General features: G+C 53.4%; 10 protein-coding genes and 1 pseudogene across 11 annotated transcripts, besides 1 other annotated feature; 4 read left to right on the forward strand and 7 right to left on the reverse strand.

Moving 5' to 3' along the window:
- Positions 1-302: 302 nt before the first annotated feature.
- Positions 303-1,331, reverse strand: NCS54_01119700 (40S ribosomal protein S1; the record flags this gene model as incomplete). The annotated part of the gene is made up of 5 exons (XM_053156480.1): positions 303-446; positions 515-1,016; positions 1,081-1,106; positions 1,177-1,261; positions 1,318-1,331. 5 exons carry the CDS (start codon positions 1,329-1,331, stop codon positions 303-305), a joined length of 771 nt encoding a protein of 256 aa, XP_053012455.1.
- A 999-nt stretch (positions 1,332-2,330) lies between these two features.
- On the reverse strand, positions 2,331-2,828 carry NCS54_01119800 (Hypothetical protein; the record flags this gene model as incomplete). Its single annotated transcript, XM_053156481.1, has 2 exons — positions 2,331-2,410; positions 2,471-2,828. 2 exons carry the CDS (start codon positions 2,826-2,828, stop codon positions 2,331-2,333), a joined length of 438 nt encoding a protein of 145 aa, XP_053012456.1.
- Positions 2,829-4,639: 1,811 nt separating this feature from the next.
- NCS54_01119900 lies at positions 4,640-7,341 on the reverse strand (annotated as a pseudogene). The gene is made up of 19 exons: positions 6,947-7,341; positions 6,772-6,890; positions 6,696-6,704; positions 6,625-6,628; positions 6,502-6,567; positions 6,307-6,446; positions 6,212-6,255; positions 6,113-6,150; positions 5,992-6,061; positions 5,893-5,932; positions 5,791-5,846; positions 5,696-5,738; positions 5,566-5,648; positions 5,358-5,517; positions 5,074-5,236; positions 4,990-5,019; positions 4,840-4,925; positions 4,717-4,786; positions 4,640-4,652 (listed from the first exon to the last, which is right to left on the reverse strand).
- Positions 4,640-7,341: a sequence feature.
- A 1,213-nt stretch (positions 7,342-8,554) lies between these two features.
- On the forward strand, positions 8,555-9,105 carry NCS54_01120000 (Transcription elongation factor 1-like protein; the record flags this gene model as incomplete). The annotated part of the gene is made up of 4 exons (XM_053156482.1): positions 8,555-8,599; positions 8,656-8,794; positions 8,849-8,896; positions 8,957-9,105. The coding sequence occupies 4 exons, from the start codon at positions 8,555-8,557 to the stop codon at positions 9,103-9,105; spliced, it is 381 nt and encodes a 126-aa protein (XP_053012457.1).
- A 111-nt stretch (positions 9,106-9,216) lies between these two features.
- On the reverse strand, positions 9,217-10,182 carry NCS54_01120100 (Hypothetical protein; the record flags this gene model as incomplete). Its single annotated transcript, XM_053156483.1, has 5 exons — positions 9,217-9,268; positions 9,315-9,331; positions 9,389-9,543; positions 9,616-9,974; positions 10,028-10,182. 5 exons carry the CDS (start codon positions 10,180-10,182, stop codon positions 9,217-9,219), a joined length of 738 nt encoding a protein of 245 aa, XP_053012458.1.
- Positions 10,183-11,000: 818 nt separating this feature from the next.
- Positions 11,001-13,424, forward strand: NCS54_01120200 (WAPL domain-containing protein; the record flags this gene model as incomplete). The annotated part of the gene is made up of 2 exons (XM_053156484.1): positions 11,001-13,127; positions 13,182-13,424. 2 exons carry the CDS (start codon positions 11,001-11,003, stop codon positions 13,422-13,424), a joined length of 2,370 nt encoding a protein of 789 aa, XP_053012459.1.
- Positions 13,425-13,867: 443 nt separating this feature from the next.
- On the forward strand, positions 13,868-14,859 carry NCS54_01120300 (Hypothetical protein; the record flags this gene model as incomplete). Its single annotated transcript, XM_053156485.1, has 3 exons — positions 13,868-14,192; positions 14,289-14,557; positions 14,620-14,859. Exons 1-3 carry the CDS (start codon positions 14,141-14,143, stop codon positions 14,857-14,859), a joined length of 561 nt encoding a protein of 186 aa, XP_053012460.1. The 5' UTR covers positions 13,868-14,140.
- Positions 14,860-16,142: 1,283 nt separating this feature from the next.
- Positions 16,143-18,009, forward strand: NCS54_01120400 (Hypothetical protein; the record flags this gene model as incomplete). The annotated part of the gene is made up of 9 exons (XM_053156486.1): positions 16,143-16,220; positions 16,318-16,788; positions 16,843-16,933; positions 16,984-17,088; positions 17,149-17,360; positions 17,413-17,444; positions 17,495-17,646; positions 17,700-17,910; positions 17,982-18,009. The coding sequence occupies 9 exons, from the start codon at positions 16,143-16,145 to the stop codon at positions 18,007-18,009; spliced, it is 1,380 nt and encodes a 459-aa protein (XP_053012461.1).
- A 29-nt stretch (positions 18,010-18,038) lies between these two features.
- On the reverse strand, positions 18,039-18,923 carry NCS54_01120500 (Inosine triphosphate pyrophosphatase; the record flags this gene model as incomplete). The annotated part of the gene is made up of 6 exons (XM_053156487.1): positions 18,711-18,923; positions 18,582-18,655; positions 18,371-18,515; positions 18,281-18,317; positions 18,197-18,230; positions 18,039-18,132 (listed from the first exon to the last, which is right to left on the reverse strand). The coding sequence occupies exons 1-6, from the start codon at positions 18,879-18,881 to the stop codon at positions 18,039-18,041; spliced, it is 555 nt and encodes a 184-aa protein (XP_053012462.1). The 5' UTR covers positions 18,882-18,923.
- A 279-nt stretch (positions 18,924-19,202) lies between these two features.
- NCS54_01120600 (Adenylate kinase isoenzyme 6-like protein) lies at positions 19,203-19,906 on the reverse strand (the record flags this gene model as incomplete). Its single annotated transcript, XM_053156488.1, has 3 exons — positions 19,203-19,398; positions 19,500-19,645; positions 19,724-19,906. 3 exons carry the CDS (start codon positions 19,904-19,906, stop codon positions 19,203-19,205), a joined length of 525 nt encoding a protein of 174 aa, XP_053012463.1.
- Positions 19,907-20,414: 508 nt separating this feature from the next.
- NCS54_01120700 (Hypothetical protein) lies at positions 20,415-25,537 on the reverse strand (the record flags this gene model as incomplete). Its single annotated transcript, XM_053156489.1, has 7 exons — positions 20,415-20,563; positions 20,620-20,834; positions 20,889-20,962; positions 21,014-24,860; positions 24,916-25,105; positions 25,175-25,307; positions 25,403-25,537. The coding sequence occupies 7 exons, from the start codon at positions 25,535-25,537 to the stop codon at positions 20,415-20,417; spliced, it is 4,743 nt and encodes a 1,580-aa protein (XP_053012464.1).
- Between the last annotated feature and the right edge of the window lie 330 nt (positions 25,538-25,867).

Below are 25,867 nucleotides of genomic sequence, written 5' to 3' on the forward strand. Positions count from 1 at the left end.
AATTCACAGGGTATCAGCTCGGTTTGTGTCTACCTGCGGCTCACTCATCTCGGCTCAGCAGTATTTCTCATTAGCTACATGACCAAGCCAAATCGTCACAGCATCATCGTAACCAGGTCACGCATCGTAAATCATTCGCCTTTTTGACTGAACGTTTTTTTACCATTCAAAGAGACATGACCCAATCCCCTAGCCGCCCTTGTGATGCTACGCCATTTGCGATGACCGAAACAGTGCCAGGGATGAGTTTATTAGCCGCGAGGTCCCTATGCCCTCCCCGCGCCAACAAGCCAAAAAGCCTTTTAAACCTCCTCGAGAACACGCTCCTTGAACTCCCGCTCAACCTTCTGGCCCTGGTCATCCGTACCCGACTCGCCGTGCAGAGCCATCAAGGCACCAAGGTCGAACTTGGGGGCCTTGAGCAGCTTGACCTTTCGGATGTGGACCTGTTGAGTGGCGTGTCAGCGCACAGAAAATTTCCAATGGTAGTAAAAATACGGGGGTTTCGACTCACGTTCTGGAGGGGGTAGATGCCCTGGGTGGACTTCTCAATCTCGCGGCCAATGACCTCGGGAATGAGCTTGGAGGTGAGCTGGGTGAGGGTGCAGCTGGAAGCCTCACGCTGGATGATGTCGGTCATCTTGCGTCGGACGGCCCGAATCTGGGAGGAGGCAGCGTAGGTGGTCTTCTTGATCTGGTTGGGGCGTCGCTTGGTGAAGGCGATGGCGAAGAGGCGGATGAGGTAGTCGTCGGTGGTCTTGACGGTGACGTTGGCCTCAATGAGGGTCTGCCACTTTCGCACCAGGGATCGGAGCTTGTCGGAGGTGAAGTCGAGGCCGTGGAAGTTGGTCAGACAGTTCTTGCCCTGGACCTCATCGACACGGAGGCGAACCTTTCGGAAGGCGTGGTCCTCGTCCTTCTGGAGATCGGCGAGGGAGACCTCGACAATGCGGCCCTTGAGGGCATCGTTGGCGTTCTTGAGACCGGTGGTCCGGTTCACGAGGGTCTTGCCGACACTGTAAATATTCGGTCAATCGCTGCCCACAAAATATCAAATTCTCGATTCGCGTCGCAACTCACTCTCGGACGTTGAAGGGGTTAGGGGCCTGAAAAATTCGAGTCAGCCGTGTTCAGAGCAGCGCGCATTGCATCGCATCGCATCGAGAAACCACCAACCTTGATCGAGTACCAGTCCTTGCGGGTGAAGGGGTCGACCGTCTTCTTCTTGAGGCCCTTCTTGCCCTTGGAGAGTCTCTTGTTCCTGCAGAATCGCGTAAGTCGATAATCCTCATCGCTGCTCGTCGTGGTGATGCTCACTTTCCAACCGCCATGTTTGCTGGCCTATGTGTGAACCGTTGGAGAGAAAACCGAAGGTACTGACTGGAGAGATTGGAGGAGGGGCGAAATAATTTCAGGCTTTGTGTGCACCAGCTTAGGTCTAAGCGAGTTGGATCGAAAATTCGCGGCTCATGGTTATTCCGGCGCTAAGGCTTGTGGGCTTTGGAGAGGGCAAGGGCGGCCTACATCACGTGCTGAGAAAGACAAAAAATGTGTGTGGGTCAGCTGAGCCACGTTTCCGCCACAGACCAGATCCAAGACTTTTCTCCCCAGCCCCTTGAATCGATTGAGTGCCTGGTGAGACATTCGCGATGAGGCTTGGAACTTCACAGGTTGACATGGCCAGAACATGAGATAGGTGCTGTTCGTTATCGATGCATTTATCGCGTTCTCATTCGTCGCCTATTAAAACAGAATAGGTGTCTATCCATCATTCAGACAACGCCCATAAACAAAAAATGTGACTTGATGTACATGTTGGTTTCGTCGACTATGTTTTACAGAATGCATCGCTAGAAATCCAGAACCTCGGCGTCTGGTTCGCCATTCAAGGGTCGCTAATAAAGGCCCCGACTTTTGGTTTGTTGCTCATCCGTCCCGTAACTTCACCTCATTGAGGTGCAGTTCGTCCCTCATCTATCGTGTACAGCATTGGTTTCAGTGTCGCCTCTCATGAGACAGGAAGCCTTTCACCGGCATCCGCCCAGCCTGGTCCTAGAGTGTAACCTGCCCGCCGCAGCCTCGTCCTCCCGCCGCTGGTGATGATGCGAGGAGGCGGTACGGTTGCTGGCGGGCGACGGGATACCACTCCCTCCGGATCTGTGCCTCGCTGTCACTTGCTCCTCCACGGAGCCTCAGCAGGACGCACAACTCTATGTCGAGAGCTTGGTCCTGCCGCTTGAACGATTCGCGTCGTGCTCATCGCTGTCATGTCGTCTGCCATCTCGGTTCGAGGCCATCCGGTTCCCCTCACCCTCGTCCCCCTTCACCCTTCAATCATCCGAGTCCTTGTCGATGTCCTCCGACTTGTCCCTATTCCACTCCTCAAAGCTAGGGAAGCTGAAGTAGTAACCTTGGGTCGGTGTCAGCTCGGGCCAGAACAGGTGATTGATGAAATTGTGAGTCGACATACCAGAGGGTGAGTCAACCAAGACTACGTCTTGACTTCCGGGGCTGCCGGTGGGAGACTGGTCTCGATCATCGCGGCAGATGACAATAGCTTCGGCGCGGTGGGGGATCGGCTCTGGGGCTGATGATTGCTCTGGAGGCGGGGCATAGACGACAACGCGGCTCAGCAGATCAGTTGCTTTCTGTGGCGATCCAGGTCCAGCGAGTGATCCGCGGATGGCATTGGATGTGGTGATTGAGGGTTCAGTCGCGCTGGAGCGGAGAAGTCGTGGTCGTTGACGGCTGGTGTTGTGTGATGACGACGACGAGTCTCGACGGTGAGCTCTCACCGCACTTCGAGTGTCTCGCGAAAAGGAGGCCATGGTCGAAGATGTATGCGAGTGTGATGATGTTTGCTTGTTCAATCAAGGGTGCAAAGCCTTGTGAATTACAATGGAATATAGACAAAGGTGGGTTAGCATTGGAAAGAAAGCAAAAGCTGTAAGGTTCGTGCAAGCTGTGGACGGCAGTAGCTGGCAATACATATGAATCTGCAACCACCAGGACAACAACCAAGGCATCCACATCCACCCCCCAAGGCTAGGTACAACAAACTAGCCAACGCGTCGAAGGTACGGTACGTACAGAGACAAACATGGATGCATCAAAAGTCATCAAGCTTCGGCGGCAGTGCGGACATGGTCCACCCGCTACCCGACATGAGCCATCCCATCACCAGGGCAGACCAGGCCAGGGCATCAGCAAATTCACCCGTGGTCGCCCGCCATTCACCACGCGCCTCTTCCCACAGCATCACGCAACAACAGGCCCTGGGACCGTCCTGAAAGTGTCCTTGTGGTGCCTAGGCGTGCCAGCTTCTGCTCGCCACTTGTCGGCTCATCGCTGCATTGGGTGCCAACTTCGTGTCTCGAGGTGTATGGCCCAAGTATCCCTGGCGTTGGGTACGCCCGGGCCCCGGGGCCTGCAGGCGGGCTTCCCGTGCAGTTGCATGCGGGGATGCTCTAGCCCACGAAGCCAGTGAAGGCTCGCCCTAGCGAGACAAGACTCGGGCGCGTCGGGGCCGGAGCTATTGGTAAAGGTCGGTAAGGACGTGGGAGCGAGACTATGGAAACCGCCGTCGAGCTACCGTCGCATTGCTACCCAACAGGTCCCCCAGATGCATACCGCTCATGTTGGATGCCATCCATCCATGGCAGCAGATACGGACGACGACTATCTTCCCTGGAAACAGAGAATGATACAGTACGGTAGCAGACACGAGGGGTCAGCGGTTACGCTCCTTGCTAGCCAATGCCACTCTAGCGTGCTAGCTCTGGCATATGGTGCAGTTGGAGGAGGGGGTTGCGCTGTACATGTACGATGATGGGGGCGTGATGGCATTCACAAAACAGAGCAGCCTCGGACCAGCATCACAGCTGGACCATCCCGCAGCCCTGAACCGTGCTGTACCTGGAAGCCTAGATGTGCACGTTGTCTCTCCGGGTAATTAAATCCAGTCTAGCACGTTCCCATCTTTCGACAGCCCCGGCCGCTCTGCCGTCGAGATGGTAATATGATGGATCATTGATCGCCTTCCAGGCCGGGGTGCGCAGCCATCGGAGTATTTCCCTCACAGGAGACACTCTATTCTTGCACTTGTCAGAAACTACAGCAAGACGTGCTCTTCACATAACACGTGTACCCAAGGATAAGGATGCAATTTCCAAGTGGGAACGGTAAGAGTATCTGTACATAGGTAAAGTAGGCGCAATTACACTTATTTACGTCCTATGACCGCCTCACCGGCCTCGTGGGGGCCGGCCCGTAGGCTTCCATCCCGAGTTCCACCAGCGACCTGTCATTCTCCATCTTCAAATCTCGCAACCTCTACAACCCGGCTCCTTGGAGGCGCTTGCGAAAACGGCCGTTCCAAAGTTTCCAGTATCGCCCCTGATTGCCCTGTGTGACCTCCCACTTTGACCGGGTACCTCTTTCGGGGCGCTCAGCCCCAACACCATGGGCGGATGGCACCGTGGCACCGTGGCATCGTATGGATTCTGATCAATCAAGATGAGCCTCCCACGCCAAACGACCCAGACCGACATGCACAGTTGGTCGCTGCTGACGCACCCCGCGACAGCCAAGTCCGCCCCGTCTCTCCCGTCCCTGTCCCGCGTCCTTCAGCCCGTCCGGCTTAGTGGTCGAAGCTGCCACAGTCATCAGTCTCTTGCTCCATTTCTCCTCGGTTGATGAGATGTTGATTTGGCTTACTCTTCCCAGATTCTTCCCTGGACTGCCTGCAGCTCCTCAGTCGTCATACGTTTGCCCGTCGTAAAGTAGCCTTGATCTTCCGTTAGTTCCCGGAAATCTTCTAGACCTCGATTTGACACATACCAGCTGTAATCTTGGCGTCAATCTCGACTCTCGAGTCGGCCGGTATCAGCTCCTCGGGAAGCTCAACTCTCTCATGGATCGGGATCCTAGATGCGCGTTAATCGGATCTCTTGGTCCGCTCGGCCGGCCTTCCGGCTCCTGTCAACTTACCCCTGTCCCACGATCGCATCGTGCTTCATACTAAGCGCATTGTCAGCTGTTTTCACCTTGACGTGTCCAGCGATAACCGCTCACTTGCTCATGCTAAGCATCCTGTCAATCTTCTTGATGCCTAGCCAGTGCAGGATGTCCGGCATCAGAGCCTGGAATCGCATGTCCTTGACCCCAGCAATGTTCTCGGTCCGCTTGAAATAGTCTGATGCTCGATCGGCTCCGCGTTTACGGGCATTGTAGACAACTACCCCAGAATTAGTACCCCGAGTCTCAACGCCGGTTGTGTTCCCGAAACGAAGGGATATCATCCTTACGATACTGCCAGTCAAGTTAGATCCACTCTGTTGCGTCTGCCGGCAAGTTACTTACTTTAGTAACTTCTCCCAGGGCTCGTCCCTCCTTTCTGAAGTAGATGACTACGCCACTTCCACCATTCTGCGCCTCCTTGACGGCTTCCTCGATACCAAAGATGAGGTATGGTCGGCAAGTACAGATGTCAGATCCGAACACGTCACTGCCGTTGCACTAGCAAGAGGTAAGCTGAGGCCTGACGGGAAGAGTTGGGGGCCGTACCTCGTCGTGGATTCTCAGAGACAGTCGAACAGACTCATCCGACATCTTCGCAGGATCCCCGAAGCAGTAGACAGTAAGGCCACCTTGAAGTTGTTAGTCAACAGTCTACCGGCTAGGTTTCGTGACTGACCGATAGGCGGAAGAAAGACTTTGATGTCTCCGCGAGTGATCAACTTGGATATGTCAACACTTTGGCTTCTGAGATCACTTGAAAGATGGGCATACCTCAGGGTAACTTCCTCCAGTATGTTCGAACAGGGAACGTCGGAGTGTAGCCTCATCTACATCGTGTCAGTGACGGGTTCGGAGGTTATGCCGTAGTCTTACCGATGCCAAATCTCTCTGCAACTCCAGGTAGATACCAGACCTGAAGAAGATTGAGTCAGTCACAAGCTTGGTCTGTTTGCCAGCCAAAGAAGCGCTTACAGGCTCAACGGCGAATTTGGTGACAGCCAGTTCACCCTGCTCATTGAGGCACACCTTGCCATCAGGAACCCTGATCTCGTCAGCTGTGCAAAACGTCGAAATACATCTAGATTCGACTTACAAACGTCCAGCCTTGACACTCTCGGCAAGCTCGGGTAGCTGGTGACGACATATTCAGCAACCCCTTCAACAGTTCAGATTTCAATGGAGTATCACCCACCTTCATATGAGCCTTGGTGATGGCAATGGTCGGTCGAATGTCGACTAGGAATGCTATCAGCAAGCTTATTGCAAATTTCGGGCTTCAAACGCTACCATTGTCTTTCTCGATGGTGTCTTTGAAAATCCAGGGAGCAAGATGACCCCAAGGGTCCATCGCCACGATCTTGCCGGGGTCTCCCCATTGAGGGAAGGGACCAATCTTCGCGGCCGGCTCGGTGTTGGTAAAATCGGGTCTGTTAAACGCATCGTCAGTTTTTGTGTGTCTTTGTTTGGGTCAAGGCCACAAACCGATGGTCGCTGTTCAGCTCGTTGCTGGCGACAGCGAGGGCGTAGTAGATGGAGTACGAACCACCACTGGGAATCTCGTTCAGTATGTATTGCAATAACTCAATTGGTTCGGAATCGACTCACTGGGCTAAAATAAATGAAAAAAAAAACGTTGTTAGCGAATAATAACGGACATTGATGTGGACAGAACATACCTCCAACAGCTAGACGACACGCATGGACGTCAGCAACACGGAATCACGCACACATCACAGGCAACATTGAACGAACCATTACGACGTCGGATAGTGGAGGCAGCCCTGGAAACTACGATAGGGCCACGTTTAAGAGGATCTGAGTTTCCCCAGTCCATAGGCAAAGGCTTGATTCCAATTTGCTTAGGATACGTCCTATTTACCTTGGTGTAAGTGACCTGTGTTAGTGGGGAATGTGCGAGGATCCTCACGTCAAGATAATGCGCGACGTAAAGCCTTGGCGTTGACTGGGCGTTGGAGGAGCCGGAGCCTTCAATTTGTCCGCAGATTCGAGAGGAGACTCCACGGAAGGCGATTCGCTCTCGTCAGCTTCGTTGCGTGAGTCTTGGACATAAATGCTGTTGGCAGTGAGGTCGCCGTTGGACCCGGCCGCGTCGTCTATCGACTTGCCCGATAGCGACTCAACAGCGTTCACGAGAAGCGATTGAGTGCGCTGAATTTCGCGCAGAGCGTCTAGGACGCTGGCCTGCTGATCGCCTGGCTCCATGATGAGATTCGAAGGATTGCGCAATGGCGATAAAGGAAACTGCTGCTGGGAGTATATCTCTAGGGTAGTTCCAGGAGGTTCACGGGGTGGAGTTGTAGGTACTGATTGAATGCGACGAGAGACAAAAAGATGGAGTGAGGAAATTGAGGATCGAGGGGATTCAATAAAGAAAAGAAAAGGAGAAGTAGATTGGAAGACGAGGAAGGGGGGAGAAAAGAGAAGAGGGACAAGAAGAGCGGTCGGCGGAACACAAGGTAACACCTACCGAGACAGTTTCATGACCACGGACGACATGACTGAAAGCGACATCCTCTTATCCCCCCGACCGCCCCGATGCCTCACGTAATACATAATGAGGCGTAGGTATCAAGCAGGAACCCATCGACCTTGCCTCATCTGTCATATCAGGGTCACCAGACCTCGTGGGAAGGTCCCCTGTAGAATCATAACTTTCACTTATCGGGCCGCCATGAAGGGGCTAGCATGAACTGTCAGGCATTCAGGAGGGGAGCTCTCCCAACAAGGAGAAGTCATGATAGCCAGTCGCTGGTTTATTTGACGGGAAGCTTGCATCTAGCTCTTTACTATTCGCTGATAAGAGGCCACATGATAAGACGGCACATTGAAACTCTCAAGCCTCGTCCCCACCGGCGGCCGGCGGAGCTACCCCGCCAAATCGGAGAGGAGCCCCTTGCGTCCAGCCGCCGGCGCCGGCGACCTTAGCCCAGGCAGGCCCGTTGCTCGACGAACGTCATCTCTCTCTGGATGACACTGAAAAGGTAATACGGTAGGGGCCACAAGTTTGCTGTTTGCTGTTTGTTGGGCGCCTCTCTTGGCTTTTCCTGTGTGTCTCAAGCCAACGCCTTCCATTCACACAGCATGTCTTTGAACAAAGAGACGCACTGTTACCGCCGTGCCTACCCTGCTATGTATCCAGGCATCATCCTCCTTGCCCATCCATCTAACCTGTTTGATAAGGATAAACTAGCTTACCTGGGCATGCTGAACGGAATCCGGCGCAGGAGATCTCAGAGGCCGGAGGTCGCCGGGAGGCGGGGGCGGGGCTCTTCGGTGTGCCTCCCCCGCTTGATGCATGCGCTATGAGCACACCTGCCGTCGATGCCACTTTCCAGGTAAGTGACCGTGAACAAAGACCCGAGCACGTGCGACAGAAATCAGGCTGCTGATAAGATAACGCACCAACACCCCTGGCGCGTTTGTTTCTTGCGACAATCCCAAGCTTAACATCAGCAATATTGGTGGCATCTTTTTCGCATTCTTCGACCCGGATCGCGACCCCGAAAAAACCACCATGGGAAAGCGCAAGTCGTCTAAAAAGCCTATGGGGCCCAAGAAGGTTTGTAGTTTACACACAGCGGTCCTCAAGACCCTCCGCGCTCACGCTAAAGCCAGTCCGACCCCCTGCCTACAACTTTCGCATGCCTTTTCTGCAACCACGAGAACTCGGTCTCTGTCAAGCTTGACAAGAAGGCTGGCGTTGGCCAGCTTGACTGCCGTATCTGCGGACAAAAATTCCAGTGTGCCGTCAACTGTACGATACAGCCATCTCAAGCCTCGGGCGCATCAGCCACTAACTTTGCGACAGACCTCTCCGCTGCAGTCGACGTCTACGGCGAGTGGGTTGATGCAGCCGGTACGCCCTCCAATATCCCGATGCTTTATGATGCGAGAAGGTGCTAACTAATTTGATTAGACTCGGTAGCCAAGGGGGAGAGCGCGGACGCCGGTTACACCGGGACCTCTCGCGGTGCAGGATCTGGACGTGCCGCGGGCGGCCGGTCAGCGGTCGATAACGATGAAGACGATAGACGGTCCTACGAGGGCGAGTATGATGATTATTGAACGTTTCTATGCGCCCTATTTCAATACCAAGACATACGTCACTCAATAACCGACAACCTCCCTCCATGCGCTTGCGACACAAACGAACACATGACCTCCTCGATGGTTCTCTTAAATGGTGTAAAAACGGTCGCCAAAGTCTCCCAGACCAGGAACGATATAGCTGTTGGAAGGTCAGCATGTGCATTGACTTGTTTGAGTCTTCATACTTTTTCTCGTCAAGGCCCTGTGGATGTTGGTTAGCCAGTGGTTTCATGCGATGTGTGCAAGCGAAATGACGAACCTGGTCGATGAAAGCCGTCACGACCCTCAAGCGGGGGAACTTGGCAGAGAAGCTCTTGACACCCTCGGGGCTGGCAATCAAGTTGAGGAACAGGATGTGCTCCTCCGGCACGCCTCGCGCCTTGAGGACCTGAACCGCCATGGTCGCCGAGCCGCCTGTTTCATTTGGTCAACATATTTACCTGCGTGAAGAGGATAAACCGTAGAGCGGAAAGGAGAATCGAGTACCTGTAGCGAACATGGGATCCAAGAGAAGCACCCATCTGTGGGCAATGTCCTCGGGTAGCTTGTCGTAAAACAACTTGGGCTGCGCCGTCTCCTCGTCCCGCTGGATCAGAATCTTGCCAATGCGGACGGAGCGACAGCAGTCTCGGAGGCCCTGCTCCATAGCCTCGCCGGCTCTCATGATGGACACGCCGCAAATCTTGCCCTGGAACATGAGACCGTTGTAGGTGCGACCCACAGGTGTAGTGACAGTGTGCTCAATCACGGGCAGGTGGTTGAGACCCTCCTCGACCAGTAGTCGAATGATGCGGTTCGAGTAAAAGATGAAGTCTGCTCGGTCTGTTTCCTTGCTGCGAATCATCCTAGACATTCTCAGCTCCGTGATGTGGTGACCTAATTGGGATCTGAGACGTACGACAGGAGAGCAATGAGCTGAGGGGTCTGAGGCAGGACATGGACATTGTCGAGGTTGACATTGACAGAGACGGTCGCGTTAGGCTTCTGCTGGTGATCACGGTATTCAGGGCCGACGCCAGTCGTGGGAGCCTCCTGGGTCGTCTTGTCCGTCATGTTAGCGGTTTGGAACTGACGTTGGTATTTGGAGTAAGCGGTTGATAGTGGGAGAGGGATTCAGAGCTGCCACAAAGCTTTGGTAGGACAAGTGAGGTTATGATTTTGAAGTTGAGGCGTCGAGTGTTGTGTGTCTATTCAAGAAACCAAGAATGAATAAGAAGATTGAGCTTGTGGGAGAGGAATTATCTTTCATATGAACCTTCGAGGATAAGAGTCTGGAGCCCTGCATTGCCCGCCATTTCGAAGCTACCTGCATATGCGCAAAACGGGGTCTGCAGAGACACAGGCAACACGCGGGGGATTCCAATGGCGATGCGACGAGGCCGGAGTCGACCGCGTCGCATTGATAACAGTGGGGATGGCGCCCGGTACTTCTGCGTTCGCACCGAGACCACTACGCAACAGGTACTCGTCGGTACTTTGTCTGTCAGTGACAAGCCAAAGTCGAAGGGCTGGTTATTTTATTTTTGGTACTTGCAATATTCACACTAAAGGCCTGGCGCCGCTATCCGTAGAGCCGCAATATTTCAACGTTAACAACTGCCCTTACGCTACAGGACCCTTTGAGGTGCACTCAATCAACCCGAGCACCTCCCCCAGGACAACTTCCTCCTGTCATCCCACTGCAAGCACCCGAGCTTGCAGAAACCCGTGCCTACCCGCATCCTTCCTTTGTGTTCAAATCGTGCTCTGGCAATCATCGATTCCCTTGTTCACCTGGCCATCTCGCATCACGTCGCCTCGCCCAGGCCCTAGGTATATGGCTTAATCCCACCCCAGCCTCCGTCACCGTCGTCTCAAACGACACGGTCGCGATGGCATCGCGAAATGGCTCAGCCGCGCCCACCCCGCGGAAGCTGGTGACGTATGGCAAGTCCTCGCGCAAGAAGCATATGCAGAGTGCGATGCCGCTGCGAACTGCCGAATCGTACACGACATCATCAAGTCACGTCGAGCCCGCCGAACCTGTCGCAAAACCATCGGTGCCCTCGCTCCCAAGATCAACATCGGATCCATCCCCGAGACTCCATGTTAACAGTCGACCGAGCGCCCCCGATGGGTCAAGCCGCGCGAAAGCCGGGGAAGGACAGAAGACGGAGTCACGAGATGCGACAGACTCGAAGAAGCGAAAGCGCCTTCAAGCTGCGCTTGCAGAGTCGATGGATGATGACGGAGCTCCTTCACCACAGAAGCAACCAAAGCCTACGAAGACGCTTCCACGACATCCGCCAGCCGCGACATCCCAGAACGATGCCAAAACCCCTGGTCTCCCTGATCGCGAACCCTTGATGAGAAAGAGCCCTAAAGACGCAGGCGCTCGTTCCCGCCTTCTACCTCGAAGCAAGTCTGATATATCAGCAACTAAATCCAGCCTCGGACCGACGCCGATTCTCAAGAACCGCGAGCCAGAAGTGACGAGGCCTAAGAAGCGACGTCCACGATTGATTGATGCGCTTGCCGCCCAACGACCGGATAGCCCAGATTCCGACGATTCAGCTCCAGAAGTCGACCATCACAGCCCGCCATCGCCCGTGTACAGCGGGGCGGCAACGCCTTCGCAGCAATCACAAGACAACTCTCAAACCAACTCCCAATACAATTCTCAAGATGCAGTCATTCGGCCGAGAGCTCGCCCTGCGGGTGTTCAAGGGAGACGAATAAAGTATACCTATGGACAATCTCGATCGATTCTAAGCGAGTCCTCGAAACTCAGCGAGCCTGGAATGGGGGCGGGCATGGCTACCACAGAAGAAGAGTTGGACGCGTTGCTCGCTTCACCACCCCCACCACCTATAAACCCGGACCCCTTTGATATGAGCGATGACGACCTGGATGAGGACGGAGATGTGCGTCCCGCAATCAAGAGCGTGCACGAGTTGCGGCGGGCGGGAGCGAATAATCGATTCGCCGACGAGATGGAGGATCTGCTCGCGCGGATAGGAACCCCCAGCAGTTCTCCCTCAACCATGAGGAGGAATGCATTACTGGAGCTTGCACAGAAACTACAGAACAAGGACTTCATCGGCCAGTTCCGCGACCATGCCACCCGCGATAAAATTGCTTCCAACATCGGTCAAGAGGAAGATGTGATCAGCGGGTTTGCTCTGACGGCTGTCCTCGTCACGTTTCTAAACTTCAGTGATGCGGCGCATCTCCTGCGACAGCTGGTAGAGGACGGCCTAGGCAAATTGCTCGGTGTCCTTTTGCATGCATCGGAGGACATTGATGAGATTGTGCAACGAAAAATGAGACTCTCCAAGATGAGCAGAGCTTCTGTCAGCCAAGTCAAGACGCTTTTGATGAAGATGGATATTTGGCAAGGACGTCACCTTCAGGAGCTGTCACCCCAGACGCTTGCTCTGCAGCTGCTGAACATAGTATGTCAGCGTATTGATCCTCTGCAGTCTTCAGGGGTCATCAGAGACATTGAAAGCGATCTCACAGTCATAATGGAACGTTGCACAACTGCAGACCCGAGCACCAATGCGGTGTTTGCTCTTGTGGTCTCAATTCTGGAGACACAGTCAAGCCAAGCTGTAGGCGATGAAGAGGAGGTCTCATGGGTATCTCAGCAGACATCCAAGGTTGCCTGCTTCCTCAACAACAGTCTGCGGCAATGGCCAGAAAAGCCTGGCAGTGTCGAGACTACAACTCTCAAACTCTCGATCAACATGTCAAACACAGCACATGGAGCAGCAGCCTTCAACGACGAGGTTCTACTGGCGAGACTTTCCAGCTGCATGCGTGCAGGGTTCAAATCAGCGCTGGATGCATTGACCAACCGACGCCTACGAGGGGAAACTTATGATGGACTCCTCCTAGTGCTCGGTGTGGCAATCAACATCCTGGAGCATTGCCCGCCTGCTCGCGCTAACATCGCCGGTGAGCCATTGGACGGCCTGGTGACCCTGTACCTACAGAACCAGGCCTCGATGAGCGAGGTAAGCCTTTTCTTCCAGTTCATGTACATGTCAGAGCTAACAAGAGTGATTCAGGCCGACTCTGTGGAAAAGTCACAACTCACTGTGGCTTTCGGATATCTCGCGGTGCTGCTGGGTTACCTGTCGCTTATAGACTCAGCACGACAACGGTTCGCAGAGCAGGCGGGAAGTGGAGGGATCTCGAGCCTCATCTCATCGATCCAAGAGTTCATCGGAATGTACAGGTCCGTGGACAACAAGGTGACAGAGCTCGAGGGGCTTGTCAATGACCTCCAAATCCGACAGCGGATGAAATAGATGATATCGGTTGAGCTGGTGAGCATCCTGGGCGTTATACTAAACTAGAGGCTTTGCTTGTAGGAGAGGGATATAAAGTCCAAAGGCGACGGATATGTGCTTTGAGAACAACTCTTATGACATACCTGCTTCAAAGTCGATGATGCTACAATGTGAGCTTGATAACCCAACATGAATACCATTTCGTCAGGGAGGCTGATATGCACATATCCGGCTTGGGCGTGACGGATAACCAACCAGTATGCAGCCAGCGAGGAGCACAACTCCCTAACCAGCAATCCCGGAAAGTTTAGGCGTCACCTGCACGGGCCAAAGTTCCCTCAGGTATGATGCAAGGGGAGGGGGAGGGGGGAGATCCGGTGGGGGGTTTAGTTAACTTGGGACTGGACGCAAGTCAGTTGAGTCTGCCCGCGGGTTGCACTGACACTTACACTTGACGTACACCTGAACTTCCAGGCTGTTACACTGGCATCATCCATCCAAACTCCGATCATACATCCCGTCGCCCATCAACTCCCATCCGTTTCGTTTTCGTCCGTAACTGTGACTGCGCCGGCTGTAGGTCTCGGCTTTGTACCGCCACCTGTTCCCTTTTTGGGCTTCCCCAGCATCTTTACCCGGCTCCAAACCAAGCGGCAGTTTCTCCAACTGCCCTTCTCTTGTTCCACTCACTCTCTCGCCCTGCGTGTGCGATCGCGACAGGACGCTGTTCCACCATGCCTTCCCCCAAGCAAAGAAAGGTCGCCATTGTCGGCAGCCGCTCCGTCGGTGAGTATTGATCAGTACTGATCCCCCCTCTCGATGTTGGAATTTGCTTCTGCAAGTGTCGGGTGCAGACAGAGCTGACAGAGATGGATCAAACAGGCAAGTCGTCTCTGGCGGTGCGGTTCGTGGACGGCCACTTCGTCGACAGCTACTACCCCACGATCGAGAACACGTTTAGCAAGATGATCAAGTACAAGGGCCAGGACTTTTCTACCGAGATTGTCGACACGGCAGGCCAAGACGAGTACAGCATCTTGAACTCGAAGCATTTTATTGGAATCCACGGGTACATGCTCGTCTACTCGGTATCATCGCTGCCCTCGTTCGAGATGGTGCAGGTCATTCGGGAAAAGATTCTAAACCACCTGGTGAGTGGGGGGGAGATACCTCTGCGACGAGAGCGCGAGAAAGCTGACAGTTGATCGTCTAGGGCACCGAGTCCGTCCCCATCGTCATCGTGGGCAACAAGAGCGATCTGCGACCCGAGCAACGGCAAGTCACCCCCGAGGACGGGCAGAAGCTCGCCGAGAAGATCCAGTGCGGCTGGACCGAGGCGAGCGCGCGGTACAACGAGAACGTGGGCAAGGCCTTTGAGCTCTTGATAGCGCAGATCGAGAAGTCGCAGAACCCCGGCGAAGCGCCTGCGAAGAGCAATTGCGTCCTGATGTGAGGCAATTGCGAAACTCTCTCCCCCCAAGAAGCCCATTCCACCACCTAGGCGATCACGATCACGATGATGATTCGGAGCCGCGGGGCAAAAAACCCAGGCGCCCAGGCGCCCAGGCCCTGTTCTGTCGTTCCACAGGGTCACAGGGCACAAGGTGGTTCGGGATGGCCAGGACATGGGCTTGATTCAGAGTCCTGTTTATGGCTAAATTCTCCGTGGTGTCAGATTTTGTACGCAGCCATCGACGACTGCCAACTTGTCCTTTGTCTTGTCATTTCCTCTTCATGTCTTGTTTTCTGCCATTTTTACAACTAGAGTATACGGTTCAATCAACGGGTTTGGTTTTTTTGGTTTAGAATTTTCTTTCGAAGAATCCATCCCTGCCCTGACTCATGGCCGGGATGATGTCCTGATTCGTGACTGACACCAGGGAACTTGTTAGCTTGGACATGGGGTTGACAATAGCTGCAGAGGCAGCTCGCAACTACCGAGAGGTGCTATCTGTCTTTTTTTGCACGTCCCCGGTCCCAGGTTAGGTAATTGGTTCCTGATATCTGGCCCAGACCTTGGTTGCAAAGGCTCAATCTGCTGTTGTTTTCTTGGCGGTCTGCATCAGCAAGTTTTGGGACCATCATGTGAATGCTTGCGATTCCAGGCCAGGCGCAGGCCGCGACCCAACTTGGCCCCATTCGGCCGGTCCCGCTCTCGGATCCTTGGTGGCTGCATCGGCCTCGCGTATGCAATTCAGGGTCGTATTAGCACCGGGAGAACGATTCGAGATCCGCGGTCTCGGTCATTGGGTTGCATGCCCATGGAAGAAAAAGTTAGGAGTCCGATGCCCTTGTCTTGGCTATTCACCGGTGAAATCCACGGGATTTGCTGTGTCGCCGTAAAATCCGGATATAGAAATTTGTATTGCTGCCATGGAGTTGTCTTCTATTGCTTGTGCTGTCACAAGGTACCTATCCAAAGTACCTTGACGCCTAAACTTTGGGCAGAGTGTACTCTGGCCACTGAGACCCTACGTACAGGTGGTACGTGTGCAGGCATCACAGCCTCAATTTACATCTCACCGCGCATCAGCCCTTTGTCCTCCATCCTTTATCACGGCCCCTTACAAAAAAAAGAACACAGACACAAAGCAAGAGACTCACTCTCCAGTCGGAGAATAGCCAGATTAGATTTGTCCTTTTTTCCTTTCTTTCTTTCCTTCCCATGTCCTTACAAGTGATACCCGCCCCTGGCTCATCACACCCATCTCACCAATACCCTCAAACCTCAGCCTGATGCCCAATCCCGACCCTGCCACCGACTGCCCCTTCTGCGGCTTCAAGCCCGAAAGAGGCGAATATGAGCTCCTTCTGGTACGCATGCCTCTTCCCCTTCACACCCCTGAATATTATTGCTTTCTTCACCGCCCCTAAGCAAAAGCCCGAGGACTAAGAACGCACCTACCCCTAGCACATTGACACTCAGCACCCTGACGATCAGTCCGCCGGCGAGGATCCCGTCCCCTGTCCACAGGATGGCTGCGGTGAGCTCGTCTCGACGGATGAACTAGCGTACCATCTAGGGCTTCACGAGCTCGAGGCCCAGGAGCCAACGCCGGAACCGCCTACCGTGCCCCCCAAGCCCGATGGCGGCGGCGGCGGCTCTAGGAAGCACGAACCGAGAAGGCCGAGGTCCTCCTCCAAGGACAACTCGCGTAAGCACCGGAGTGAGAAAAAGGTCAGTGCCATACAGGCGTGGAAGGATCTATTCTCGGGGACCAGCAGCACCAGTTCCGGGCGTGATCGCGGGTCGAGCAGTCGGACACGGCACAAGACAAAGAGGTCTGCCGTTGATGGAAGCACGAAGCGCTCCTCAAGTCGGTCTGAGGCTCCTCAGCCAGTAGAGGAGGGAGAGTCAAGTCGAAAGTCCAACCGGTTAGGGGTATGCGGTCTCCTAGTCTTTATGAGTGTGCAGTAGCTGAGACTAACTGGACAGAAATCCGAGCTTGGCCGGTTTGCACACGAGAAACGGATGCCATCCTGGCTCGTAGACCTCCTGCAGGATCAGGGTCAAGTTGTCAACGATGGTAAGCGCCATTCCTACTAAACTCCTTCTCAGTCCCTTACACCCAATTAGACGTCTTGCCAGTTCTCAAACAGCTCCTCGAGCAGAGCCCTGAAACTCAATATGCATACTTGTGCCACCCTGAAGTACAGCATGTTTCCAAGCTACGACGAGAGGGTAAGCATATTCCCGGGAACCCACCTTTATCAGCAAAGGCAGTCTAACGCGGGCATACAGGTGGCTTCTGTGGTTACAGAAACATCCAGATGCTCATCTCGCACATGATTGGTGCCAAGGCACCAGGTTCGGAGCGCTTCGCTCAAACCTTTCCCTCTGTCTTCCAGATCCAAGATCTCATCGAGAACGCTTGGGACATGGGCATCAATTCCCAAGGTCGCGTGGAGACGGGAGGTGTGAAGGGAACCCGAAAGTACATCGGCACGCCAGAGGTATTCCATTTCAACCCATTGTAGGTGGACTGAGTTGACTTGTAGGAAATAGGCACAAGCTGTCTTTCTAAGCCTGGACATCACGTAAGACAAGTCGGGAACTGGTTGGGAACTATGACTAACTCGAACTTCAGTTGCTCTGTTCAAGCATTCAAGGACAAGGAGCGAGGACGGTCCAAATCACGCCTCTTCGAGGCCGTTGAGGGCTACTTCCAGGGCGGCATCAAAAACATAGAAGACAGGATCCGCGTCACAGACCTCCCGCCAATCTACCTGCAACATCCCGGTAAGAACAATCTACATCACATACACAAGACGAGCACTAAGTAGTGAATATAGGACACTCTTTGACGATCGTCGGCATTGAGAAGCAAATGGACGGCCACATGAACCTCCTCGTCTTCGACCCCAGCTTCCGCGACTCATCCAAGATCCGAAGCCTCATTGGCAGAACCGTTCAGCACAAGGCATCCTCAATCGACGAGTCACTGCACCCATATCGCCGCGGAGGGCACTACTTCCGCAAGTACAACCAGTTCGAAGTGCTATAGTAAGCTGTCTATATCCCCCCTTTTTTGCATGGAAATCGTGTTGCTCATCTAATTGCGAAAACACCTCTAGTCTGACAGACTATGCCACCATCCCGTAGTCTCGTGCTTTTTCCATGATCAGGCCCGTTTACTGCTGCTCCTTGAACCAGGCCTGCAGCTTGGCCAGCGCGCGGCTTCGGTGGGAGATCTTGTTCTTTTCAACCTTGTCCATTTCGGCGAACCTGGGGATGTTAGCGAACAAAGCAAGCAATCAATTTTTTTCGTCGCATTTGGTTTGGAACGTACGTTTGGCCTTCATACTCAAAGACAGGGTCCCATCCTGTTGAAAGTCAGCTTAGAATTATTGCCTCGCTCTATAGAACGCCTCACCAAAGTCATTGGGTCCTCGAGCAGGCACAATCTTGCCCTATGGGTACTGTCAGTAAGAAGAAGAAGCATAGGATACAGGAGGTTCCATACGGGGCAGCGGCCCTGGAAGAGAATGACCTTCTCGCCTGGCCCGGCACAGTAGCCAAACGTGCACACAGCCTCGGCAGACTTGTCGGTATAAGCAGCCAGGAGATTGTTCAAGCCCTGGTGACCGATGGTAGTCAAGAACCACTTACTTCACCTATATATCAGCATGGCGTTGTCTTTAGAAGCAGCTCCAATAAGCCGCTACACAACATACATGTACGCTCCTGGAAGACCGCCCAGCGCCGTGTAGCACAGCGCCGTATCCTCGACCAACACAGGACCCTTCACCTACACTCCAGTTAGACCAGTTGAACATTGCAAATAATATCAATAAAACTCATACCAGCTCAGCAGCCCTGCGGCACTTAGACTCTGTAACCTCCTCAAGTGTGCCCTGCACCTCCTCAAGATCGATAGACTTGCTGGTGACCTCAATCTCGGGCTCGAGGATGGCCTTGACCTCGCGCAGCTTGTTGGCATTGCCAGTGATGAAGTTGACCTTGTGTGCAGCCATTTTAACAGTTTTAAAATCTCGAGACAAATTATGTGTAGATCCTAGAAGGAGTCTCGAGATACTTGGGCTGCGAAACAGTTAGTAGGTCCCACTGGTCGTGAAAAGATATGCACTTGTCCAGTAATCGGAGAGCACCTTTAGCAGCAAAAACACCATTAGTGTCAATTCATCACCTGTTCCGGGGCTTGCATCTAAAAATCTATTTTCACCAACCGAATCCCCCCTCAAGATCCATCCTCTTTTTCCCAGTGCAAAAACATCTTTTAGCCTCCCAGGCTGCCCATTTAATCCTCAGCAGTAGTTTTAATCCGTAGTTTGATGTCATTGCTCGCTGTTGTCCTTCTTCCACTGCTTCGTCCAGGCCTCGATGCGATCGACGTTGGTCTCCATCTCATCCGCAGTGTTGCTCGTCAACTCAATGACAATCTCCTCATCAAAAGCCTCGTGCGCTTCCTGTAGCAGCACCTCCATAATCTCAGAGTCGAGGTTCTCCTGAAGCTTAGACTCGGGGTAGTTTCTGTAGAGAGGATCCGTGTTAGCCAAGTGATGCTTGCATCTCCCAGGTCTTCATGATCATAGTAAAAGCCTAAGAGTAAGAGGTTGTGCTAAATCGCATACCTCGCCTTGAGACGATCATAGAGCGTCGAAGAGTCGACTCGAAGTACCACGACCAGATCGATCCAGCTCTTGGGGAAAAGATCACAGGCGTGCCAGTCGATGATGCAACCACCGGCCTTGACATCATCCTCGATAGCATCCAGCAGCTATGGCACTCCAGCATTAGCCTTGATCTTTAATTTGCCTCTCCTCAAAATCCCCCAGGAGTGTCCTCCATGTCTCACCTTATCCTCATCAACAATCCAGCTGTGATACTCGTCACTCCATCCCTCATGGCACTCCTTGTCCTTGACCACTTGGTTGACAGAAAGGTGACGAAGACCAGTCCTTTCTGCCAGACTCTCGCAGTGAGTCGTCTTTCCAACGCCGGGCGTCCCCGTGACGATAATATTTGGTGAAGTTCGCATGGTGATTATTGTATTTGTAGCTCAGGTTTCATCTCATTCTGTGGTTGCAGAGATTGATTGGCCTTCAAGATTGGGCATTCTGCTGAATGCATATAGGCGGAATTTTATCATGCACGTATCGAGTCGTGCGGCTCTGTTAGATGAATATCAATCCTCAACTCCAGATTCAAGTCACTCAGGATCAGGAACAATAGTTGAACAGAAAACAACTACAAGATCGATCGCTTCGTACTCTCGTCTCTCGCGCTCTCCAATACAGCCGTATCTCATCTTACAATAGATAGAGCCAAGTCCAGGCCCCTGCCGACTTGCGGAAGGAGGTCACTGATCTCACACTCTGAATACATGACGCCGTCAAGATATGGGAGACAGATGCCCGAGTGCTCCAGTCCCTCCAGATCCCCTACGGCTACACGCCGCCATTAGAAAATTCGACATCGAACACCCTGAAAATGCGGCTTCTATCCCTTATGTGCCTTCGAAATGCCTAACCCAGCTTCATTATCCTCTACTGTTCTACCTCCACCTCATCAACGCCAGCCAGTTCGTCCGGTGCGTCATACTCGTCGCCCTCAGCGTAGTCAAACTTCTCCTGCTGAGCGATAGCTTGTGCTGACACAATTTCAGCCAGCCTCTTGAGGCGAGGAGTTTGGAGCCCTGCATATTGAGTTAGTTATCGTCGTTTCTCTTTTCAAATCATATCGGGAACTTACAAGAAGGAGTATAAGTCTCAAGCGCCGTAATGACTCGGGGTTCAGCGATCTCGTAAGGACCACTGTCGTCCATGTCCACGGCCTGGAGGAGCAGCACGTCGCTCTTCTCAGTTACCCGCGAAGCCACAGCCTTCATGATCTCTCCATTGATCGGCTGCTCGTAATCAGCAACCAGGTACTGGTTGAGGAGCTTCTGGATCTGGTTTGGTGAGAGCCTACGAAGAGTTAGTACCAAGACTCTGCGACGACGACTGGGTTCTGCTACTTACATCCAGCAAATATCCTGAATGATTTCGATATCATTCAATGTGGCCTTCTTGAGCTGAAGAAGCTTGGTTGCTTGCTATTCGTTTGTCAGCACGTTACTCTGCACAACATCAAGAATGATACTCACCATCAGATGCTCCAGCTGAAGCGTGCCTTCGGGCATATCGTGGCTCTTACACCATTCCTCAATGCGCGTGATGTTGTAGTTGATCTGGAGGCCACGCTTCCATGAGAGGAAATTTCGTCGCATGAGGAGGTCGTTGAAAGCCGTCACACCCACCAACCGCAGGAGCTCAGTGATGGTCTGGGTGATGATGGAGTCTTCCAGGTAGTACGCCTTCATCGCGCGGAAGACGCTGTTCAGCAGGCTCAGGAGGTTGTCCATGCTGTACGCTGGTGTTGAGTTAGACTGGAGGAGCTTGCCCAGGAATCGACTGCTCTCGTTGGTAACGAAACCAGGCAAAGACTGGGACTCGATGATAGCCGGGATGATCATCTTGTGCAGCTTCTTCTTCAACACCTTCATCCAAGTGTGGTAGATGTTGAACTCCAGACTCTCGAGGTCGTGCTTGACGATCTCCAGGAGTCGGTCGTACTCATAATTGTCCGACTTCTGGGCCTCATACCAATCCTCGGCAAGGAACACGAACGACAACATCTCGTGCACATTGGACAGCCAGAAGGCACCAGGGTTGATGGCCTCGTCGCCATCGTGCTGCATCACCTCCTGCTGGATAGACTGCATCACGTTGGCGAGGAAACGTTCCGACTCCTTGACGAAACCGTTGTTCCACATCTCTGATGTCACCAGGTTGATGAGGTATGAAGGGAAGAGCACCTCCTTGTCCGAAGGTGGAGGGGTGGTGTTGGGAGAGGGGATCTTGAGGTTCTTGATCAAGCCCATTGTTACCTCCTCGTTGAGGCCATCCTCGTCCGCGAGAAGGCCCTCGAGCTCCATTTCGATATTATCGACGCCAGGAAGGAAGGTCGAGCCAGAAAGATTCTGACGATGTGCCGTGCTAGTAACCGCCATGGAGACCGGCCGAGGGTTATAAGTACCGCTAAAGCGATCAAGCTCCCGTGGTTCCGCGCCAGCGCTGCGGCGCTTGGGCTTCTTGGAGGAGACAAGGTTGATAAGCCCAGAGGCTGCCGGAAGTGCAGGTACTGTTCCATTGGCGAGCTCTCCGTTGATGGGAGCGTTCCTCCGAGCCATCTCTAGAGCGTCTCGGAGAGCCTCGAGCTCCTGTCTGAGGCTCATGTTGTCCTTCTCGTGCTGCGTGCTTGTCCTCCTTGCTGTCTCCAGTTCCGAGTTTGTTGTGCGCAGAGACTCCCTCAGCTCCCGTTCCTCCTCTTGCATTCTCTTGATATTCGCCGTTGACTCATCAAAGGCAACCTGGAGCTTCTTCATCTCATCCTCCATTGCTTGCAGTCTGGCGACGGCAATACCAGCTTGGTTCGCTTCTGTCTGAAGCTCCTTCGTTCGGGCTTCCAGAGCGTTGTGGCGGTTCTTCCATGACTTGATCTGTCCCTCGTAGTTCTCCACCTGGGATGCCAGGCTCTTGTTCTTCTCCTTCATCGAGCCCAGAGACTGAGTGAGCTCAACGACCTTATTTTCAAGCTTGTAGGAAATCTGCTTAAGGTCGCGAGCCTCCTCACGAATCTTCTTGTAATCCTTGCGGGCCTTCCTACCACGCCACAAGCTCTGAATCAACACCACCTTCTTGCGGTATTGTCTCCAAGCCCGCAGCTGTCTTCGTGACCTCCATGATCTCTGGATCACAAGCGCGGCATTACCAAGGCGTGTCTCCATAATGTTCTTTCTCCGAAGGTATCCCTTGGCGGCTGACTCGAAGAGCACCATATCTCTCCTGATGCGCAGGAAGGTCCTGCGCTGCTTCTGACCACGCCAGACACGCTGGATGGTAATGGCAGCCTTGATGGTGCGGAGCTCCATAGCCTGTTTCCTGGCCTTCCAAGCCCTGATAGCAGACTGTGTGCGGATAACCGCCTCACGGGCCTCAAGATAACGGCGTCGGTAGTACTTGGCCCTCAAGTTCTTCTGAATCATGATAGCACAGTCATTGAGACGGTTGGTTCGGAGATTCTCGAGGAAGGCAAGCATACCAGCTCGGAAAAAGATCTTGGTGAGACCAAGCTGGTACTTGTCAAGCCCCTTGCTGGTGCTGGTTCCGAGCGCCTTCTTAAGGATGGCATCGGCCATTTCGCGAATCTCGGAGGTCCATTGGTCAGAGCGCACCAGCATGTAGTATCGAAGAGCAAACTCCTCGTAGGTCCATCGAGTTGGATAACCAGCACAACTAATGCGAACGGTCTCGAGTACACCACAAGCACGGAGCTGGCTGAGAACCATGGGTCCCTCAAACTTCCAGGCTTCCTTGGCCTCGTTAGGCTTGATACATCGGATGTAGTGGACATCGGTGTTGTTGATGGTGCCCATAAGCTCGATCAGCGACGATCGGAAGATACCTCCAAGTGTGGGTTTCCTGTTGACAGCAACGCCGATCTTCCTACCACCGGCGGGCTTAACGGCGTTGGAGGAAGATGAGGCAACATCCTTTTCTCGCACTGCCGAGGCAGCCTCCAGAACCTTCTTGAGGAAGTCGTTGCTCGAGGCACGCAGGACAGCCATGTGCTCATCAGGGACAGTATCACGGTTCTTCTCGATGAAGCCCTCAGACTCATAGGTGACGTCAATGGCATAATGGCAGACTGTGAAGGCTGACTTGCCGAATCTGGGCTTCTTGTAGAACTTGTGCTTGTCGGTAGAGAAGTTGTGGTGAAGCTTGGTCACAAACTGCTCATCGGAACCCATGGGGAGACGAGATTCTTCATCAAGCAGGGACAGAATACCCATACGGCCTTCGATCAGGTCGATACATGGCTGGTTGTCAGAAAAGTCAATAAAGGTCCAATCAATCTGCTCCCTGAGGTATTCTTCTTGCTCGAGCTTGAAAACGTGCTGGTTGAATTCCTGCTGGAGCTTCTCGTTGGCGTAGTTGATACAGAATTGCTCGAACGAGTTCTTGGCGAAGTGCTCGAATCCGTAGATATCCAGGACGCCGATGAATGAGGTCACGCGGTTCAGGACCTCCTCGGCAGCCAGACTGTAGTTGATGATTTCAACCAGCCAGTCAAAGAGACTCGAGTAGATGAACTTGGCGACGGAATCTCGAACAACGATAGCCTGAGCCTGGCTCAGGTTCGATGTGATCTTTTCACCACGGGTGACGAGCTGCTTCTTCACGATCCACCGAGCGAACTCCTCCGCCTTGACACCGAGAATGTCGCAAGCACGTTCCAGAGAGGGCTCAGTCGGGGCGAGCACACTGTCGTTACGCGATGCCGTGATCTTGACGTTACCAAGATGGAGCAGACCGGCCAAGAGCTTGAAGATGTCGGCTTGCTGAGCATCTGAGACACCAATAGTTGACAGAGACTTCTTGGTCGCTTCGAATTCTGCCTTATCATCCACGCCGTCGATGGTCGGGCAGTTTCCTTGGTTCAAGTACTCAAACTGCTCAATAGGCAGAAGGTTGAGCTCTTCCCGTTCCTTGTCCGAGGCGCCAGCGACAAGCTGGTAGAAGATATGGTAGTTTCGCTCCTTGAGAGGCTGGAACACAAGTCGTGAACGCTCGAGAAGATAAGTTCTGATCTTAGCACCGATAATATTTGTCTTGTCGTCGAACATGATCTCAATGTACTTTCCGAATCGAGACGAGTTGTCGTTTCGGGTGGTCTTGGCGTTACCGAACGCTTCCATGATGGGGTTGGTCGCGAGAATCTGCTCCTCGGTTTCGCTCATGGCTTCACCTCGTTTGGAGCGCGCGCCAGGGTTGTCGGGGGACTCTCTGGTAGCAAAATAACGCATGATGTACTTGGCACTGACAGTCTTTCCAGCACCAGACTCTCCGGACACGACAATGGTTTGGTTCTTCTTGTCCCGAATCATGTCCCTAGATCCAGAGTCAATCGCTGTGCAAATAGGCTTGATGGTGGGGCAGATCTTACATGAAGGCTTCCTCGGCAATAGCGAACAAGTGAGGTGCCTGGGTAGCTCGCTGTCTTCCAGCATAGACTTGGACCATGCCAGGAACATAGAGAGAATCGACCCGTGCGAAGGGGTTGGTAGCAATTAGAACGATACCACTGTAGGTGTAGATTTCCTTCTGCAGGTATCGTAGCCTGATTGCTTGCAAGACTGGAGCAAGATGTCAGCATCAGCATTTCCAGTCCCACCGCGCAAATTCCGGTTCGGGGTCCAACCTACCAGCAGGCTCGTTGAGATGGGAAAGATTTGTAAGATCATCGCTGGCTTCGAGGACGGTAGGGTTCATCAGAGGCGGCAGAGAGGGATGGTTGCCGCTCTGGAGAGCCTCAACAGTGACCTCGATGTCCTTGGTCTGCGGGGACGAAGATGCGGTCAGCTACTGACTTTGCAGAGGACATGTGGAGAGACAGAAGGGATCATGTTAAAGTAGGATGTTGAGAAACGAACCTCGCCATTCTCGAACTGAAAGGTGAGCTTGGCCTTGTTGCCATCAATGGTCTTGTTGATAAGCTCTGAGGCTACCCATCCCTCAGCGGCATCGGGCTGCCATGCCCTTGTGCCAACCTCGTAGGTCGATGCCATGGAGGCAGTATGACCGGGCGCAAGGCCGGTGTATACAATCCGAGAAGTTGAAGGCGCTTATATCAGAGCGGAGCGGTAGCAGCGGTTCTAAGGGGTGGACGAGACTAGACGGCGGTGGGAGGCATTCAGTCGCAAATAAGGTCGTTGAGGAAAGGCAGCGCGGCCAGCCGGGGAACCAAGGTGCGGTATACAATCGTTGACTGTGTCGACGATGGCTGAAGGGCGTCTTGCGATCGATGCAAGCTGCAGGTCTGTTGAACGGGCCGTCGAACGTCGTTCAAAAGGTTATGCGCAAGTCGAAGCTGAGTATCGGAGGTCCTCCGTACTCGA

The sequence above is a fragment of the Fusarium falciforme genome, chromosome 9 (genome assembly GCF_026873545.1).
Source record: "Fusarium falciforme chromosome 9, complete sequence".
NCBI classification, from domain to species: domain Eukaryota; kingdom Fungi; phylum Ascomycota; class Sordariomycetes; order Hypocreales; family Nectriaceae; genus Fusarium; species Fusarium falciforme.